A 20,513-nucleotide genomic window follows, 5' to 3' on the forward strand; every position below is an offset into this window, starting at 1 on the left:
TTTTAAATACATTCACTATGAAATGATTTAATTCACGGTCATAATCGTGGGAGTATCCACGCTTGGAATTGAGTCTTGAACTCGGCATAACTGTTATTCTACGAGTAACCGTAATGTTTTTTTTCTACCTGCTTTGTACCTGTACACATTTACTTCTACCTTTACATTGTCTTTCTATACTTGCCTATCATGACCGGAAGGTAGACAAAGGGCATGCGCATTCACAACCGGAAGTTTGAGCAATGTGCGTGACACGAATCGTGCGAGTTTCGTTTTATAGAGGATTTTAATTTCTATACTTGAATTTATATTTAAATGAGAGCTTTTAGTTTTCGGCTTAAAAAAAAAAAAAGCGCTAAAGCCTTGTATAATAGATGTAAAAATAATGTACATTCAATTGCAATGATGAATACATAGGAACTTTATTTAATAAATTAAATAAGAAGTACTTTAATAGAATACTGTAGGGACACCAAGTTTAGGAATTTTGGGCATTTCTTTGACGTGAATAAAAACTAACGGCGGGGGTACAAAAAGCACGAGCAGCACGAGTAAACCCCTATAACAAAATTCCATTCACGTGCTATACCGTTTGTTCCTCCTCTTTTACTTCTACCTACTCACCTAGACTTTCCGCTTTGTGTTCACTATACTGTATAAATTCTTGGCAAATTTTACCCGAAATCCCAAAAGCGTTAATTTTTAATCACTACCCTCACAAATTGTACAATCTAGTAAAGTTTACTTGGATTTCTGTGATTTTAAATTTATATTCACCAAGCATAATAATTTTCCTTTTGTAGATTTCGAGATATATAAAGGCTTTTGAAGAGTTAGGTTGTAGTTAAAAAGATATACGTGTTTAAATTTTGAATGCAGAACAAAAGTAGACAAGATAAAGCGGGGCGTTTGTTGTGAGGAAGAGTTTGAGTGTAAAAATATCTTATGAAACGAGTTCGAGTATTTAGGATGGCAAAAACTCTCGATGGAACTCTGAACGTACTATGTATGGCTTAGTAACAAGAGGAAAAAAAAATAATTAATTTAGAAGGCACCCGCTTAACGTACTAGGATAATAATATTTTGGTAAAGGTCAAGAGTAGCATGTACATACATGTGTCTATTATATAATATAATAATTTTAGCTCTCTTTTAACGATTTTTACTTGAGTTTATATAGTATATTTGAAAAATTATGATTTATTCATTATTCTATTATCATCTAGCTCAAGATTACGACAACTTCTATTCGTTGAAGAAATTGTAGTGTGTATTTTACGAGAAACATTGCCGTGAGCCGTTATCCCGTCCGTTCTCATGTCACGTGCAAACACGAAACTCAGTAAATTTTAAGTACATAAATTTTAGCATCTCGTGAGTTCATTCTCTGTATACTGTATATAATACTATGTATACTACACTCGAATTATTTTCGCGACATGCATTACAAGCTTATATTCGTTGATGATATACGTTAAATGATATGTGTACATATAATACAATATAAAATAAATGCCTTGGAATGTGATTGACTCAGTCAATCTTTTATTGCTAGTCGTGGTAGCAATACGACAGACATATCATTGATTTTGATCGGCGACCAACCAGAAAGGGAGAGTATTTTTTTAAAATTCACTGAATTATCAGCCGTATAAAAAGTAGTTATATCATATTGTTCAATAATATTTCGTCAAATGCAATTATACGCGCATATAACTATATGTTTTATGTAATTTTTTACTATCAATCATATAATTAGAATTAGTCAGATGGATGTTACGAGATATTGACAGGAAATTATAGCTTTCTAGTTGAATTAACTTTTGACATATTCGGAATAAAAACCTATTATTAATATATATATATAAATAAGTACATACACGTGATTCACCAGGATATAAAAAACACTATATGTGTATATTTATATATTCACTACACGTGTTAATTTACTTATGTCAATACACATATATTGTATACTTTTATTTATAGTTTTCGCTAAGCGATTATTTAAATATACAATTTACTGTCGTGTTAAAATAATAAAACAATGAGATTCACTCACCGCAGACATTGAGCCAACCCTCGACTCTGGAAGGGTACTCCAGCTTCATGATGCTCCGATTCACCGATATATTATACTTTCTAAAGTATATTATCCAATTGTAAATTTACACCAACACATAAAATCAGCACTCAAATAAATATAATAAGCATTGAACATATTATTATTATAATTATTTATTATTGATAAATTTAAATGCACGAATAAAAATAATTAATAGCATTAATATTAAATCGAAATAATTATGCTTGCAATCATACTCGGGGTGAAAGTCCTTGACCATTGACCAACTTGAAATGGAGTTTACAATTTAAATGTAAACAAGAGAGTGCCAGATGCAAAGCACAATTGTTAAGTTTGTTGGTAAGGGTAAGCGCGCGGTAAACACTACATATTTAATCGCGACACCATACGAACCACATGCACCAGCTCGTCGATTCAAACTGAAAGTGGCGGCGAGAAAAAGCTGAACCAAGGCTTATAGTTGCGTATAGTAACGAGTATTGAGGCGAGGCCACCAGACCGGCCAGTGACAATCCACAACTACATTCAATACACTCTCACATCAACTATATATTTTATCTGCTCTACTCCCTTTTAACTTTACTTATATTCCTTCACATCTTTACACACTTACAAGTTACGATTATTATCGAGTGTTACCGAAAACTCACGAACTCATTTCTCTTTTAACTCCCACACAACATAATATATATTACAATCGCTCCCACACACAACACACATATATACATACATATATAATACAGCCCCTATTCGTCATAAAACCAACAATATAATAGCAAAATAATATTGCGCGCGCAACACGGTTCAAATAATCTGCGCAGATGCAAAAATACAAATATGACAACTCTGTTGGTAATACAGTTTTTAAATAATGTTATGTTTTCCCTGATAACCACTTTAACCGCAAGTTAACTTCAAGCTACTGCCATATTCTAAAGCCAACTTTAAATCATTTAATTCACTTTCTTATGAAATAGACGTAAATTTTAAGCCAAAGATTAATGAAAAATTTTTTTTTCAAATTCTACGCCTACTGTAAAATCTACTTGGAAAATTTAATTAAAATAATGAAACATACAAATTTTTATGAGTGTCAATGTAGCAGAAGACATCAGACAATTTTTAAATTATAAATAAATAGAGTAAATAATTTACAAAATAATATTTATAAAAAATGCACATATTAATTTCAAAATTTATTAATAATTTTAAATTTGTCTGATGTCTGCTACATTGACATTCATAAATTTTTTTTATGTAATTATATTCCAATAATAAAGTAAAAAAATCAATGATCTATTGAAGTGGGAATGTTTTTTTTTTTTTAATATTTTATAATTATGAAGTGAAAAAAAAAAAGAAATATTGATATATTACGAATTTGACGCCACCTATATTAAGATTTTAAAGGGATTTCTCAGTCAGTGTTTCAGTTCTGTCAAAATGGCGCTCAAGGCACAAGTCGGTCAAAGTGAGTACTCTAAAAAATAATAAAATTTATGATACATAGCAATGAAATAATTCAATTTGTATCCAGATAATTAATAATTGAATGCTACATTACTTAGAATAATTATAGTTTGTAATGATCACTTAAAATACGCATGTTTTAAATGTACATTTATTGGGCGTACGACTTGGTCAGGATGACTTCATCCTACAACTGAGCATGTAAACGTCAAACTGTTTAGTTATTTCATCACAAAATAATTATTGTCTTTTTATTAAATGCTCATTGTTCAATTATTTGAATTATAAATTTTAGCTGTACAATTATTCTGTTTACAACAATAAACATATACAGTTTTTTTATATTTATTTATATACAATCTGACGTTCGATCGCTGATACATAATTCATTACTGTCAACATCTATGAATCATAATATTGATTATGTTGTTTATCATTATTAAATTAAATTAACAATTAGCCTATTAGTCTTGATGTAATCGGTGACAAATCTATTTTTGGATTATACACGTGTGTTTGACGTATCATTATCCTCATTCATAATTACTACACAAAATAATTCAATGTTAATAATTTAAATTTTTAAATTCAATTCGAAAATATTTGGTTGTTAAAATTTTAATTCAGTAATTTGTTTATTTTATTTAAACTATTCAACCTTTTAATTACAAGGGTACTATTTCATAAGTATACGTGACTGTTATGACGTCACTAACTGTAAAGACCGATCAATACTTGAACAGATAGGTACCAAAAGATTTAATGTTATAGATTACAATGATCGATCCAACTAATCAGTGTGTAAACTATGGGTGAAAAAAAAAATTCGGTTCAAAAAGATTCCAAAAAAGTTCGACATGTGGAACTTTTAAACTTGAGGCAGATTAGAACTGGGAGTAGAACTTTTGTAATTCTGATAGCAAAAAGGAAGTTTATCTACGACTTTATGAACGAATTTTAAGTAAACGTATTTTTACAACATTTTACCTTAATTCTATAAAAGTTCCCATTAGAATTCAATAACCCCATAAAAAGAATAAAAAAAAAGACTCAAAAAAGTATCTAATTAGAGGTTTTGTAAAAGAATTGTTTTACCTCACTGTATAATTAGAGTTCAAATAACTTTTTTTAATTATTTAAAAAATTTCGTTAATAATAACAATTTACAAACAAATAAATTTAATTAATATCTTTTCTGATAAAAATATTTTGAGCTTTATAATTTTTTTTATCTTGTGGTCGTCTAAACCGATATAGCAGCTACCCTTTTTCAATAGTTTTTCTGTTATGAATTATTGATCGAAAAAGAAAAAGAAAACTGTTTTTTTTTTTTTTTTTTTACTCAAACTAAATTTTTTATATTTAAATGAAGATTTCATTACGGTACCACATCACGTAGCTTTTGAAAGCTGAATCTTATACGGTTTATTTTAATAAAAGTTCATGTAATAGTTGAAAAATAACTTTTAATAGATAAAGTAACGACGAAAAGATTATTGAAATGGGTCATTATTAATTTACATCGTTATCTCCGTAATTTAGAAAATATAGCATTTTAAAATACTTTTTTAATTAACTCTAATATTCTTATAATGATAATATTTGATTACTATCACATGGATTCATTATATTTATGTAATTAATAATTATACCTTTACAATTTAGTTCATGGTTGTATTTTATATTCTCATATATATAAATTACATATTACTAGTAACTATTAAAGCTGAATTGTTTTATTACACATAACAACGTAACAGGAGACAGTAATTGTGAAATTTGTACAGTATTAAGTATAAATTGGTCAATAATGCATCACAGATGTGCGTAAAATACAGGGGATTACTCGTATCTCATATTACTTGATTATAACAAGCTTATAGTAAACTATAAATGTACAGAAAATATATTAGTATTTATGAGATTAATCGTTAATAGAAATATTAATAATTTAATCGGAAAATATATATTTAAAAATAAGTTCGAAAGTGTAAATTATGTTTCGGCAATAATATGCTCATACATTTTTTAATTATTTCTTTTTATATAATAATAATAATAATAATAATAATAATAATAATAATAATCTTTATTTGCATGTATACTGCACAACTTTCGTTTTTTTACAGTTTTTTCTTATTCTTAGTTTATTTATTTACATTGATTGGTATCATCCTTTAATTTTATTTATCCTTAATTTTGCACTCTTACAATCATTCTTACTTTATTTAGTGTAATTTGGTTCCTAGTTTTCTCGGGCGTATTATACTATACTTATAATTACTCAAATTCTGACTTGATACTGATTAGCTTTTTTTTCTTTTCAACCATTTTAATAATTAAATTATAAATTATTGACAGAGTTAATAAAAATTAATCATTACTAAAAACAAAATAATTACATGAACTCGACATCAACTAAATAATTAACCATTGAATTATTCATTATTTATTTTTATTGATTTAGTTTAATAACATTATCAATTATATATTTTGCTAAATTTAAAACAATATCATAAATATTTATAAAAAACAAATCAAACGTTTTTTCAACAATTTTTTATTTAATTTCAATTATACAATTATTTATTTTTCACTGTACCTGCACCGGAAGTTTCAATTCCTGCCCTGTTTAAAGGAAAGAAACTCTTTCCTCCTAAGTAACACACTTAACTTTGTGACATCTATAAGATAGAAGTTTTGAGGCTGTTTTTTGACCTATTAATAAGGCACCAAAATGTTGAAAAACAATCAGAAATTCATGTCACCGAAAAAATATTTACTTAAAATACTTGGCACAAGCGACGACAAAAAGTAAATTACAAATAGTGGTCAAATAAGTCATCTAAACGATTTATTAATTGAAATGAATTTTTTAGGACGGATATAAGAACACAAATTTCCTGTGACTCTTAGGACCAACTTCTGTATGTCTTATTTACATGAAAAAATTTGGCTTTGAAACAAAAAAAAATTTATCTTGTCCTTTTAAAATACATTTTTATAACATCTTAAAGTTGTCTCTGTGCTGCTTCGGCTTTTATGAGAAAACAAATAATAAAAATTAGTGCATGCGGCATTTTTTCCATAAACAGAAGCAAAAATTTAAACTTTGAGTACACACACCACAAAGGATAGTAGGCAATTCTATCGCAGGTTGGAATGCCCTACTTTCCTCCCTTAGTGTGTAATGGACCATTTAATTTTAGGTGTTATTATAGTCATTGTTTTCCTCTGAGTTATAGCAATCGTTTTTTATCGGAGCCACTTTTTTATTACATTTTTATCCCCTTTTTCCGTTCTTCTACTCACGCAATCATTCCCAGATTTTTTCCTGATTTAAATTTCCACATACTTCTTTACCCAAATGTAGCCTTGGCCCTTAACGCCGAGCTCCAGACTCGAACGCTAGACCCTCCTGTTCATGACTAAAATTTCCTGTGATTTAACACACGGGCTACAACGGTCCCTATTTTTATTGTTACTATAAACTTGATAATCTAAATTTCTTATCTTAACAACAACATCAATAATAATACTTTAATAATTATTGTTTTCTCGATTACCTTTTTAGAAATAATGAATGAAGTAATCAAGCAGAAGAATAAAAAACCAGCTGCTGGTGGTGCTAATGTAGAATGGAGAATTCTTGTCGTAGATCAATTGGCTATGAGAATGGTCTCTGCGTGTTGTAAAATGCACGATATAAGTGCACAAGGAATTACACTAGTAGAAGATATCAATAAGAAACGAGAGCCCCTGCCATCAATGGAAGCTATTTATCTTATTACTCCTTGCAATGGCTCGGTGCAAAAACTTATTGATGACTTTAGTAATCCATCGAGAACTATTTATAAAGCTGCTCACGTATATTTTACTGAAGGTAATATCTTATCTCTATAATTAATTAATAACAATGAAATATTTTAATTTCAAAAATAAATCTAATATTACTAAAATTTTTTAAGAAAATACAATTGCTCAATATTATTATTTTATTTATTTATGATTTTTACTATAAATTATTGAAAGTATCCAATTAACATTTTTTATTTTATTTTTTACATCAATTTTTAGTTAATTTTTTTTCACAGCATGTCCCGAAGATTTATTTAAAACTTTAGGCCAGTCAATGGTAAAAAAATATATTAAAACTTTAAAGGAAATCAACATTGCATTTATACCGTATGAAGAGCAGGTAAAAAAATAAAAAAAAAAAAAGAAAAAAAAATGGTCTTTGTTTTTTGTAATTTTATGGTGACTTTGTGTTTTATATCAAGCTGTGTGTTTTGTTTTTCTTTCTTATCTTCTCTCTTCATGTTTATATTCCCCCAATTTCATTATTTTAAGTATAAATTTCTACTTTGTTATCAAAACATGACATTTTGTGCATTTATATATAATAGACCGATTCAGAAAAATTGATTATTGTTTTTCAAGGACACACTAAAGTTTGAGTAGGGTAAAAAAAAACGCCCTCTAAAATTTGAGCCCTTAATATTAATATTAAATACTTCCTGATTGCAATTTTTTATTTCCCATTTAAATAACACAGAGAAATTTTTTTTTTAGTTTGGAATTTTATAACTCATCAGCTAATTATTGTAACGGAAAGGTCAATACGTATTCTTGTTAGAATTTGAAAGTTCTATAAAAAGGGTATCACATAATTCTTCGATAAATTTACTTTTTCAAAAGTTATTCAATATCAGATTCAAATTCATGGTAATTTTCAATATTATTGAACATCCTACACGAAAATTTCAGTTTTATCACCAAATTTCGTAGACCATATTATTTCCAATAAATGATTTTCATGGTGGCCACATTTCTGGAAAACCTGGAAATGTCAGGGAATTTCGTTTTAAAGCTCGAAAAATGTAAACTTTATTTTTTTTGACTAAAAAAATCCGATAAATTTTTTTTTCTGTCAAAACTGTTCAAAAAGTAACGCGGTCTGAATGCAACTGTCTACGGTCTTGAAAAAAAATTTGTAGAAATTGATTCCAATAGCGAAAAAATGAAGCAGTTAGAATTGAAAAGGCTATTAGAAAAAAAAGTCTTAGTAGAAATCTATCGTCAGGATCTTCAAGCTATTAACATGCATTGACAAATTCAAAAATCAAAAGCATTAAAAGTATACATAAGTATTAAACTAATAAGTTTCACTATATTTATTATTCGCGTACTTGATTAATATTTTATTATAGAGTGTTATATAAAAACATAGATTTAAAATCAAAAATAAAAAATTATCATTTCATAAATAAAAAAAATCTATGATCATTGACAAATAATAAAATAAAGTTTTAAAACCTAAAACGATAGATTTTTTGACTAAAAATTATTTATATTATTAACAAAGCACACGTGAAAGAATATACTTCTTTACGAAATCTCCTATTAATAGTATTTATTTTTGTTCTGAAAATTTTATTCAAAATTAAGTAAAATATTTCCGAGCAAAAATTAATAATCTTAATGAGCGATTTTTTTTCATGAATTTGAATTTGACGTTGAATAACATATGAAAAAAAAAAAAATTCGAAAAGTGATAAGAGACCGTTCTTATAAAACTTTAAAATTCCAACAAAAATTTGTATTAACCTTTCCGGTGCAATAATTAGATGATGAGTTATAAAATTCCAAATTAAAAAAAAAATTTCCCCGTGTTATTTAAATGGGAAATAAAAAATTGCAATCAGGAAGTACTTAATATTAATATTAAGGACTTTAATTTTAACAGGCGTCTTTTTTTATGCTACTGAAACTTTAGTGTGTGTCTTTGAAAAAAAAAAAAAAAATTAAAATTTTTAGAATCGGTCTAATATATACATATTGATTAATTACTCAAAGCACGAACTAACCATTTTTACAAATGCATTAATGCTTGCACTCGTCAAGTGTGCCCGGAGGAGCTCTTCAATGAACTCTGCAAGTCACTTGCTGCTAGAAAGATTAAAACTCTGAAAGAGATCAACATTGCATTTCTGCCATATGAGTCTCAGGTGAAATAAAAATGAAGAAATAAATATAGAAAAATCATGTAGAATACCACTTATGTGTTTATCTATATTATTTTAAATACTCTAAAGTAATTTTCACTTTGCTTTTAACTTTTTTAAAACAAATTTCTAAACTCAATGGCTAATGCATATTTTTTCGTTGCGCATGAACATAAAACAGTATTTTCATTGCTTGTCATTTAAAAAAAATAAAATAATATATTAGCTTTGATTTTACAATAAAACCGTATGATTTAATTTAAAAATTTATTAATTATAACTATTTTTGTAGGTTTTCTCACTGGATTCACGTGAAACGTTCCAATGCTTTTACAGTCCTTCATTTATAAATGTACGAAATGCTAATATGGAACGTAGTGCTGAACAGATAGCAACACTTTGTGCTACTCTTGGTGAATATCCATCAGTAAGATATCGAAGGTAATTTATTATTAAGCGAATTTTAAGTTTAATTATTTGTTTTCTTACATTTATCAAATATTCAATATATAAATAAAAAAATTTTAAATTACTTAAATAGTGACTTTGATCGAAATGTGGAGCTTGCACAAATGATACAACAAAAATTAGATGCATACAAAGCGGATGAACCAACAATGGGTGAAGGTCCTGAAAAATCACGTTCTCAATTATTGATTCTTGATCGTGGATTCGATTGCGTTTCGCCTTTACTCCATGAACTTACGTTACAAGCAATGGCCTACGATTTACTTGATATTGAAAATGATGTTTATAGGTAATCATTTTATAATTATTTTTTTTTAAATTATCTTCTATATTACTAAAATAATAAGGCACTGAGAGAAAAAATTTATATTTTCAAGCAAAAATTATTGATTTAAGTATTTTAGTTACCTAAATAGTGCCAAGCTATTATTTTCTTCAATAAAACCAAATAATTACTTTATTCAAGTATTTTATTTACTTGCTTGATATTAACAAAAAAATTTGATTTTGTCTAAAAAATATTGTTAGACATGCCTTTTTAAGTAGATTTCTTTAGAACTATATATTATTAAGGGTTCCGTGACAACTGATCCCATCGATCAGAAAAATAGATCATTTTGGATTACAGTAATTTTTTAATAAACATTTATATTGGTAACGTCTGTTATTATTATTAGCATAAGATCTAAAAAGATATATGAAAACATATATTATACGCTAGGAGGAATCAGTTGTTGGTCGGATCAATTGTCGATGAAATCAGATGTCGGTAGGATAAATTTGTAGTGATCACTTGTGGTGTAAAATTGATGGAATCAATTGACAGCACACCACTATTAAAAGAATAAAAAATTTAGAGCGATCATAAAGCACCATCAGCGCTTTCGCGCTTGAGGTGTGCGAAAAATTTAGTCCATGCAATGCCTCTTTGGTAATAAAAATTAAACAAATTAAATTTGGTATCAGTGAAAAAGATCTTGACCCTAATTTGTGCCTTTTTCAACTTATGAAATTTTTTAAATATTTTGAGATTAGATACGGAACTTTTTGTATTAATGAAAGACAACAGCCCTTTGGTAAACTCTTAAAATTTAATAAGTTTTTTTATCTTTAATCGCAGTTGAAATGATTCAGAAAAAAAATATATCGACTAATAAAAAAAAATGATCGTGTTGATTTTTTTTTCCAAATTCCCATGATTATAAAATTATCGGAATCAATAAGTTTGCAAATTAATAACAAGATTTGTCTTATAAACTTCAATGATAATAGAAGTAAACCGATTTTCTGAGAGCAAATTAGTAAAATAAATTGATATTCAACAAAAAATTGAATTTAAATGATATTCAATCAATTTTGTAGTGATACTAAGTAGTCGGTCGCTTATATTATTTACATAATTTCATATTTTTAAATTATTTATTTAAAGCTATGAAGCATCAGCAGGTCAGGGTGAAAAAGAGGTTTTGCTTGACGAAAATGATGAATTATGGGTGGAATTGAGGCACCAACACATTGCAGTTGTATCTCAGTAATTATAAAAATCATATAAATTATAACACCATATATATTTATATAAATTAGTATTAAATTTTTTAAAAATTAATTTAGAAATGTTACGAAAAATCTTAAGAAATTTACCGAGTCAAAGAGAATGCCGCAAGGAGATAAACAAAGTATGAGAGATCTTTCACAAATGATTAAAAAAATGCCTCAGTATCAGAAGGAATTAAGTAAATATGCGACTCACTTACATTTGGCTGAAGATTGTATGAAACGTTATCAGGGAAATGTTGATAAGCTTTGTAAAGTCGAGCAGGTAAACAAATCATTGAAAAAAAAAAATACAGTCATTAAAATACGAAAATTCTCAGTAATAAAATTTAATTTTTTTGAAGGATTTGGCCATGGGTACAGATGCTGAAGGAGAACGTATTAAAGATCATATGCGCAATGTTACTCCAATTCTTTTGGATCAAACTATTGACAGTACTGATAAATTACGAACTATTGCATTGTATGTGTTAAATAAAAGTGGAATTGCTGAAGAAAACCTTAATCGCTTGATACATCATGCTCAAATATCACCAGACGATAAACAAACTATTTTGAACTTGGCTAATTTGGGAGTAAATGTTGATGTACGTATTTAATTATTATTTATTTTATTATTTGTATTTATTTTATTGATATTTAATAGGGTAAAGGACGTAAACAATATGTGGTCACGCGTAAAGAAAGAATTACTGAACAAACATATCAAATGAGTCGTTGGACACCAATTGTCAAAGATCTTATGGAGGATGCTATTGAAGATAGATTAGATACCAAGCATTTTCCATTCTTAGCTGGTCGTGCTGTTAGTTCTGGATATCATGCACCAACAAGGTATTTTACTAATTTAATTTAAATTATTAATTTAGGGCGGCTACAAATGCAACCGGGATATATTATGGAAACGTCAGGTAATTTCGTAAAGTATCTGGGAATTTAATTACGACGGTTTAAAATTTTTCAATACCACATTAGTCACGAAAATTAAAGGATATAAAAAAAAAAAATTGAAAATTTTTAACCCTTATACATTCATAACTATTCCAAGACAGTAAAAATGTTGTTGTTTATTTATATCTATCTATTTTGATCTAATTCAACATAAAAGTAATACATTAGACAGAAATTATGTATATTTTAGTGTTTTTGAAAAGGGGACACATATAAGGTATAACATTTTTCAATGGATTACAATAAAATACTTCACGCTTTTGTTGCAAAATAAACACAAACTATGGTAGAAATACAATTTATTAAATGTATATATTTATTTACAATACTAAATAGTATGAAATTCTACAAAACAATTACGATCTAAAGTACACTGTATTTTTTCTATTACTAATTTTTGCCATTACATGTGACGGTGCTCCACAAAAACTTGAAAAAGCACAATAAAATAGAATACCACGTAATAGAATAGTTCGAATAATTATCTTTTGCTCTTAAACTAATCGATTTCGATGGAAAAGTTATCTTGTTCGAGTTATTTGACTTAATTGGAATCTTTTTTTCATAACTCATTATTAAAATGATAAAAATTTGACTGAAAAACCATTGTTGTGAAAAAAAGTGCCATCTGGCTTTACCTGGAATGGAAAGGTATATTTCTTATTTTGATTGGAAAATTCCTTTTTCCATAAATTAATTAAAATATCTTATGACAAAATTTTCTCAAATTTTCAATATATGGTTTTCTGTAATAAGCATTTACTGTGCGTAGTTTTTACCGTGTATTATCCGAATTATACAGATATGGTTCAAACTCTGTAGTAAATGAAAGACACATCATTGAACAATGTTATAACAGTCGAAATTAAAGCTTATTTAATAAGCTAAAAGATAAATACGTTAGATTTTACATATACGATTGTTGATTTAAAAGTTATCCAGAGCTAAAGTCACATTAAACTTTTTGTCGACATTTTTACAATTTTTCAAGTTAAAATATTTAAAAAAAAAAAAAAAAAGAAAAGATCAAAACCACAAGATTAATAATGAAAATTAAAGTTTATTAAATTTATGTCAAAAAGAATTTCGAATCAAAATAAAAAATATATTTTTCCATTCCGGGTATGGCCAGATGGCACTTTTTTAAACACGAATGGTTTTTCAGTGAAATTTTTATTATTTTAGTAATGAGTTAAAAACAAAGGTTCCAATTGAGTCAAATGAACAAGATAATTTTTCGAAATCGATAAGTTTAAGAGCAAAAGATAATCAATCCGAATAATTCGAATTGCTCGATCTATTTGATTCGAAACTCGAATCAAATAATTCGAACAATTCGAATATTCGCACACCTCTAATTTTTACGTTATTTAAAAGATAACATTGAGTTGTTAAAGTTTTGTTAACTATTTTAAGAGAACATTTTATTGTATTTAAATGTTAGCTTTATTTTGTCAACTGAAAAATGCTGCCATTTTTTATATTACTTTGTCATTTTTTTATTGTTGTCATTCGCGTGTTCCATAAACACTTTTAAATAACTTCTGATTATAGTTAAATTATTCAATAAATCATTAAAAATAAATTTAAATATTAAAATTGTATAATTTATGTATGTGTATAAATCGATCGTGGACAATTAAGAGTTGGTAGATAAATAAAACACTAGTGCATTCCATATCTTTTTGTAAAATAATAAATTTTTTTTTCTTAATTAATTTTTTTAGTTTACAATAAAATATGCCAAGTATTTTGTTTTTGTTTATTCATGTACTTTTAATTTCACCACTTGTTATTCTATCAACAACTTCTCAAAAATCATTAACACTTTGTTAGCATTAAGTCAACATAAAAAAAAATTGCTGTTTGTCAAAAAAACTTTATAAAGTAGAATTCAAAAGTGATCAAAATGTTATCAAAAAGTTGACAAATTATTACAATAAAGTTATCTTTTTTAAACACACGCCCGAGTCGGAATCTAAGGCATAATTTGAACCTAAATGAGCATTGAAAACCTACATTAGACTTTTTATGGCATGATAATCGTAAAAGCTTTAAATCAACCACCTTAAACTTACAAAGACATATATTGTGAAATGAATAAACTCAGAATTTTTTAAATCGACCCTCTGTTAATCTCAGGCTGCCTATGGGACCCAATCCACCCTTTGAGTTTTTAACAATTTTACTTTTTTGTAGTATTCTTTGCGATTCCTTCCTTCTGTTAAGTCTAGTTACGTTAATTTCAAGATTTATGTCCGTGTATAATTTTTACTTTTGAAAATTTTACTTTTTGGAATCCAAAATAAAATGTCAATTTAAAATTTGGCCAATTGGTGTACCTTTAACTAAACAATTCATGACTGATAAATATGTCAATCGATTTATTATTCAAGCGGCAACTGTTTAATTATATAAGTATATAGCGTTCGGAAAATCTGTTCACTTTCGAAATTTTTTTGGTTTGCTTTGAGCAGTCCAAAAAGAGCAGGCATTTAATCGCCATAAATTTTAATGTGAGCCTAAAAAAACAAGAAATTCGGAAAAATATTTAATTGCCACCCTAATAAATAAAAATGTGTGTTTATTTTTAATTATTGTTTTTAGTGCACGTTATGGGCATTGGCATAAAGATAAAGGACAACAAACAGTTAAAAATGTACCACGTTTAATTGTTTTTATTGTCGGCGGCGTATGTTTCTCTGAAATTCGTTGTGCATATGAAGTAACGAATGCTATGAAAAATTGGGAAGTTATAATTGGTAAGATCATTTAAGTCTGAAAATTTTTAATTTAAATATATTTATAAACTTTTCTTTTAGGATCATCTCATATTATTACACCAAAATCTTTCCTATCGGATTTGAGTAAAATTCACATTTAAATCTTATTGACTGATTTCATCTAAAATTTCATGATGGGATAGATTACACATTATCTATTATTAATTTAAATAGGATCAGTAATTAGTAATATTAATTGAATTTTAAATTTATCATAAAATTATTCGGGGAGCTATAAAAAAATCTACTATGGAATCGAAAAATTGGTTAGATTGTCAACTAATGTGCTAAGTGCCTGCAAGAAAAAATTTAAAAGTTCATTAATATTATTACTGGTACCATTTACAATTAATAATATTTATATATATTCAATAAAATGGTAATTCTTATAATAAGCAATAGAAAAAATAAAATTAAACAAAAAGTAAAAAAATATATTATTCGCGTTCAATGAATCTAAAACTCAAAATTTATTTTAGTCAAGAATGTGATAAATGTATAAAAATTAGGTATTGTTGTTTATATTTGTGTGCTCTCGTTCTCATATATGTTTTCAAAAATATGTACGTATAAAGTAGAAAGGAAGAAGATAAGAAAAAACAAGTTAAATAATCATAAAATGTGTTATTTAAATACTAAGATTAAAAACAGGTAAAAATGATGAGTGCGAATGTAATCTCTGGCGGATCCGATTCACGGTAAATTACGACTATTACCGTAATTTACGATGTTCGAAAGAACTACGATAGTATTTTCACGGTAACATTACGGGAATTGACCGCAAATGTGCAATAGTCTAACGTAAGTGTACGGCAAGTCTGCGGTATTTTACAGTAAAATACAGAATTCCACGGTACAAGTATGGCATTTTGGCAAAGTTGCAGTAATTTACGACAAGTTGTGCTTAAAATGGCAATTTTACCGTAAAAACTGGCGTCAGTTACCGTAAACGTGAGATAAAAATGCGGTATTTTACGGTAAATGAAGTATTACACTGTGTTTATAGTAATAATTGCCGTTTTTAGGTAGATTTCTTTAGAAATCGGACTATTGCAATGGGTCTCATGATCAAATTATCAAAGAATTTTGCCACCATATATCTTATTTTACCTAGTAGAGTCAAAAAATACCATCCACTTAAAAATTTATATATGTATGTACATATATACAATATAACGCGCCTTGCCATCACGATAGCGCCCGCAATTCTTAGCTTATCTTAATGAAATTTTATACACTTATTTATTGGACGATTACCTTGATCACGTTCGAAGATGAGCCCATTTGGTCGATTAGTTTAGAAGTTGTGGGTGTTTGAAAATTTTTTTTTTTATTTTCCTAAAAATGAATTTTCTGGCTTTATCCTTAAATAACTTTTTAACCGAAAATGATAACTTAATTCTGTAAAAAGAATCTCAAAATCCATACGATTAGCTTTAATTTTCACTATATTAATTGTTTTTTCAAAGATCTTGTATAACGATTTGATAATCTCGAAAATTTTACAAAAAAAAAACATTTTTGCAGCTTAGTCCTTTAATAACTTCGTAATGATAACGCGTAAATGAGTATTAATCACACTATTTTAGCTTTACTGTATTCAGAAAATCTACCTTTCTATTCCGGGTAAAGCCGGATGGCTCTTTTTTTACTGCAATTCGTCTTAAAATTCCGTAAATTACCTATATTGTTGTAAAATATCATAAACTGCCGTATAAATGCTGTAGTCTGCAGTAAATTATCGTAATTTATAATAAAGATCGTAATTTACCGTAATTCGAATCCGCCAAGGACATTAATTACATTAAAGAGTTAGAATATCCATAAAATGAATCAAATTTTACAACTTAAATTATTATAAATTTTCTAAATCATCGACTACCTTCATTTTCCACCAAAGATTTAAATTTATAAGCTTATGATTTTTAGATTCAGTAATAGTCAAAAATAAATAATTATTTTGAAAGTAAAATTAAACTTGCCAACAATAAATAAATTTATATCGATATTAGATTTTTGAGATTAATTGATAATTAAGTTAAGTAATTGTTATAATAATAAATATTTAAATAAATACATAACCATTCCGTTAAAGCACTCATCACATTAAAGAAAAGTAATTAGATATGTAAACTACAAACTTAAAAAGATAATAACTATATTTTAAATTTATAAAAAATTTACTCCTAATTATTATGCATTGTCTTTAGAATCATTAGATCGCTTTAAATCTGTGTACATTAGTATAAGGTATAACACCCAATTATTGCCAGGGTACCAATTATTGACAATTTTATTTTATTATTTACTTAAGACTGGGTTGTACTCAACAAATTATCGAAATTCAGATGTCTAATAATCTATTAATTGATTATCAGTGCAGAAATTTTTTAAACTTCTGGAAAAATGCATAAGACGAACATTCTCGGAAGATTTTTATCATTAGAGTCCCATAAATACTTAAAATGTAATTAGAAATATAAAATCCAGAATTTCTATTAGTTCTTCTGACCCTTAATTTCTGTCAATATTTTTAAAAATCATTAATATTTTTAAGTTTATAATACAATCCCAAGTAGTACACTTAGCTTTGTGAGATCTATCAGATATCAGTTTTTTGATCCATCGATAAGACACTAAAATGTTGACGATAAAATCAGAAATTGATATCATAAAAAAATAATATATGCTTAAAAAACTCGACACAAACGGCAGCAAAAAGTTGATGACAAGTAGATATCGAATTAATCGTCTGATCTATCAATTAAGATGACTTTTATGGTGGAAATAAAAATACGAATTTTCTATGATTCCCACACAGTAAAAATATTTTGTATCTGTGTTACAAGCGATCCGAGTTAAATTTTTTGTCTTCATTATTTCGTGTTAAATTACCGCATCTATTGTGTTACTTAAAAATTTTAAATTGATCTACTATTTAACACTTCAACAGTGTTACTTAGAACAAAAATTGAAATTATCAATATTTATTAAGTGATACTTAAAAAATTAACAAAAAATTTATCTTAGAAAATCAACCGATAGTCACGGAAGAATTACGAGGAAAATGAAAGTGCAATCGAAATTTTATAAATGTCAATTTAGCTTAAAAATATATTAAATTTACTATTTACTAAAAGCTAGAATTTTTATCGTTCCCATAAAAAAGATTTAGTCATAATTTCGAATTATTTTATTTAATGTTAAAATTACTTTTTTCGCTGAATAAAAATGTGTTTTTGTTTTTTTAAAAGAAATTAATTGATTTACTATTCACAACTGCTATGAAATATTACGTGATTTTTTTTTAATCTTGACTCGAATAAAATAATTGTTTACTATCAAAAAAAGTTAAATACCAAATAATAATTGTTGTCACTATTAATGACCTTAAAATGATACATAAATTATAATTAAATATCCATGGTACAAAAATTAACATTTTTTTTGTGTCGCGCATTGATATTTAAAAAGTATTGAATTCACTTCTCGTATTACCCGAATTTTGTGTTGAGATTTTAACACAAATTTAATGTTTAAATTCAACGCAAATATTGTGTAGGGCCAACACCTGTATATCTTATTTGTATAAAAATACTTGGCTTTGACATAAAATAAAATTTGTCTTGTCCTTGTCAAGACATCTTATATTTTAAAATTGTCTGCTACTTGGGATTGAAAAATAAAAATTTTTCTTGAAGTTTTAATTAACAGCAAATTAAAATAAAATAAAATTTCGCGTCTCGAATAATAGCGCGAAAACTACGAATTCAATATAAATTATTTTGCATGTCAATAATTGGTACATTTCAGTAATTATATAAAATGTTCTATATTTATGTAAAGATTTTATCTATCAACAGTAATAATTATTGATTAACTTGGTAGGAGTATAAAAAAATAAAATGGTGTTAAAAAAATCTATTTATTATTATTATTATTATTATTATTATTTAATTATAATGTCTAACGTACTTAGTGTCAATAATCAGGACTTACCATATTTTTAAGTTAATTGTTATCTAAAAATATAAATATCAAAAGACATATATATATATCTTCGTTGAATAGCAACAGCTAAAAATTATTATTATTAGCAAAAAATGCAATTTATGGTATTTATATAAAGAGTTACAAGTGTGCAAACGTATGTGCGTGTGTATGTTGTTTATCCAAAGAAAGTGTTTTGCTTATAAAGGCCTACATTATATTGCAGAATTTAAAATCAGATTATTAATTAATGTATATGTTGTTAAAAAAAAAACAATTATTGTTTCCATAGAATAACATTATGCAATCATTCTACAATAAATTAAGAGCATTCTCAGGCCGTGCCCCTCTCCCCACTTTTTAAAAATATTTATCCTTTCAACTACCATAACGATATTCAAATGTCATTAATTAATTGAAAAGAAATTAAAGCATCAATTAAAAAGAGGACATTTGTCGCTGAGATGTAGATTTAAAAAAAAAATATTACTGACAGTTGTTATCAAATGATCCTGAATTTAATTGTCAGTTAAATTCAGGATCATAAGTTAGTAAATAATTAACAATTTTCGGATTTTTTTTTTCAATGAATCACTGACAACCAAAAAGTTTTTTTTTATTTGTAGAAAACAAAAAAAAGCTGTAGGTGCAATTTATTTTTTAATTGAGTTATTGAATATTTTTAAAAAGTGGGGGCACTGTCTGAGAATACCCTCAACTAATAATAATAATAAATATAACAATTTAAATAATAACGAAATCAATGAAATAAATAATATTATAATACTACTGTAAATAATTTCAATTAAATCTGTTCCTAATTATACTTTGGTTTTTATTCGATTAAAGATTAATAGATAATTTTTTTTTGCCTATGTAAAAACGTTTTAATTATTATTACATATATTTACTTCCCATTAGTTATTTTTTCAAATAAAATTCTGAATGTCTATGAGAATATAAATTATTTTTAACACATATTTTTTAATAAATATATATTAGGGTGGTCGTTAAAAATTAAAATTTCGCAGGCGCTTCATAAAAAGCTTTTTTTTAATGAAAAAATATGAGGGGAATTTGGTTTTTTATTTGTAAGTAAAAAGAACACGTGTCTCAGGACCATCAAAATTCATTTTACGATACTATCGTGGTTTTCTTTTAAATATCTCATGAAGTATGCAGATTAAAGGAAAAAATTATAGGAAC

At 26.6% G+C, this 20,513-nt stretch overlaps 2 protein-coding genes across 3 annotated transcripts in view; one reads left to right on the forward strand and one right to left on the reverse strand.

Annotated features, from left to right (window-relative positions):
- LOC103575801 (ras GTPase-activating protein raskol) overlaps nucleotides 1–2,583 on the reverse strand; it is a 76,763-nt gene extending 74,180 nt beyond the window's left edge. Inside the window, exon 1 of the mRNA XM_053740902.1 lies at nucleotides 2,063–2,583. Coding sequence (XP_053596877.1) covers nucleotides 2,063–2,111 — 49 coding nt within the window. The 5' untranslated portion in view covers nucleotides 2,112–2,583. The remainder of the gene's footprint in view (nucleotides 1–2,062) is intronic.
- Nucleotides 2,584–3,462: 879 nt separating this feature from the next.
- Nucleotides 3,463–20,093, forward strand: LOC103575800 (protein ROP). 2 transcript variants are annotated; one of them, XM_014443768.2, is made up of 11 exons: nucleotides 3,463–3,557; nucleotides 7,131–7,439; nucleotides 7,651–7,754; nucleotides 9,854–10,002; nucleotides 10,103–10,318; nucleotides 11,459–11,560; nucleotides 11,641–11,848; nucleotides 11,928–12,170; nucleotides 12,230–12,417; nucleotides 15,142–15,296; nucleotides 15,357–20,093. In XM_014443768.2, the coding sequence occupies exons 1-11, from the start codon at nucleotides 3,530–3,532 to the stop codon at nucleotides 15,416–15,418; spliced, it is 1,764 nt and encodes a 587-aa protein (XP_014299254.1). In that variant the 5' UTR covers nucleotides 3,463–3,529; the 3' UTR covers nucleotides 15,419–20,093. The 2 variants fall into 2 exon arrangements, with proteins under 2 accessions (XP_014299254.1, XP_014299255.1); XM_014443769.2 differs by lacking the exon at nucleotides 7,651–7,754 and adding an exon at nucleotides 9,461–9,564.
- The last annotated feature ends 420 nt before the right edge of the window (nucleotides 20,094–20,513 follow it).

The sequence above is a fragment of the Microplitis demolitor genome, chromosome 7 (genome assembly GCF_026212275.2).
Source record: "Microplitis demolitor isolate Queensland-Clemson2020A chromosome 7, iyMicDemo2.1a, whole genome shotgun sequence".
NCBI classification, from domain to species: Eukaryota; Metazoa; Arthropoda; class Insecta; order Hymenoptera; family Braconidae; genus Microplitis; species Microplitis demolitor.

Bases quoted from the DNA above. Each gene is read 5' to 3' on its own strand.
- LOC103575800 (XM_014443768.2), top strand. From the start codon at position 3,530: ATGGCGCTCAAGGCACAAGTCGGTCAAA. The intron at 10,319-11,458 runs GTAATCATTTTA...ATTTATTTAAAG, and splicing joins ATTGAAAATGATGTTTATAG to CTATGAAGCATCAGCAGGTC. The intron at 11,849-11,927 runs GTAAACAAATCA...ATTTTTTTGAAG, and splicing joins AGCTTTGTAAAGTCGAGCAG to GATTTGGCCATGGGTACAGA.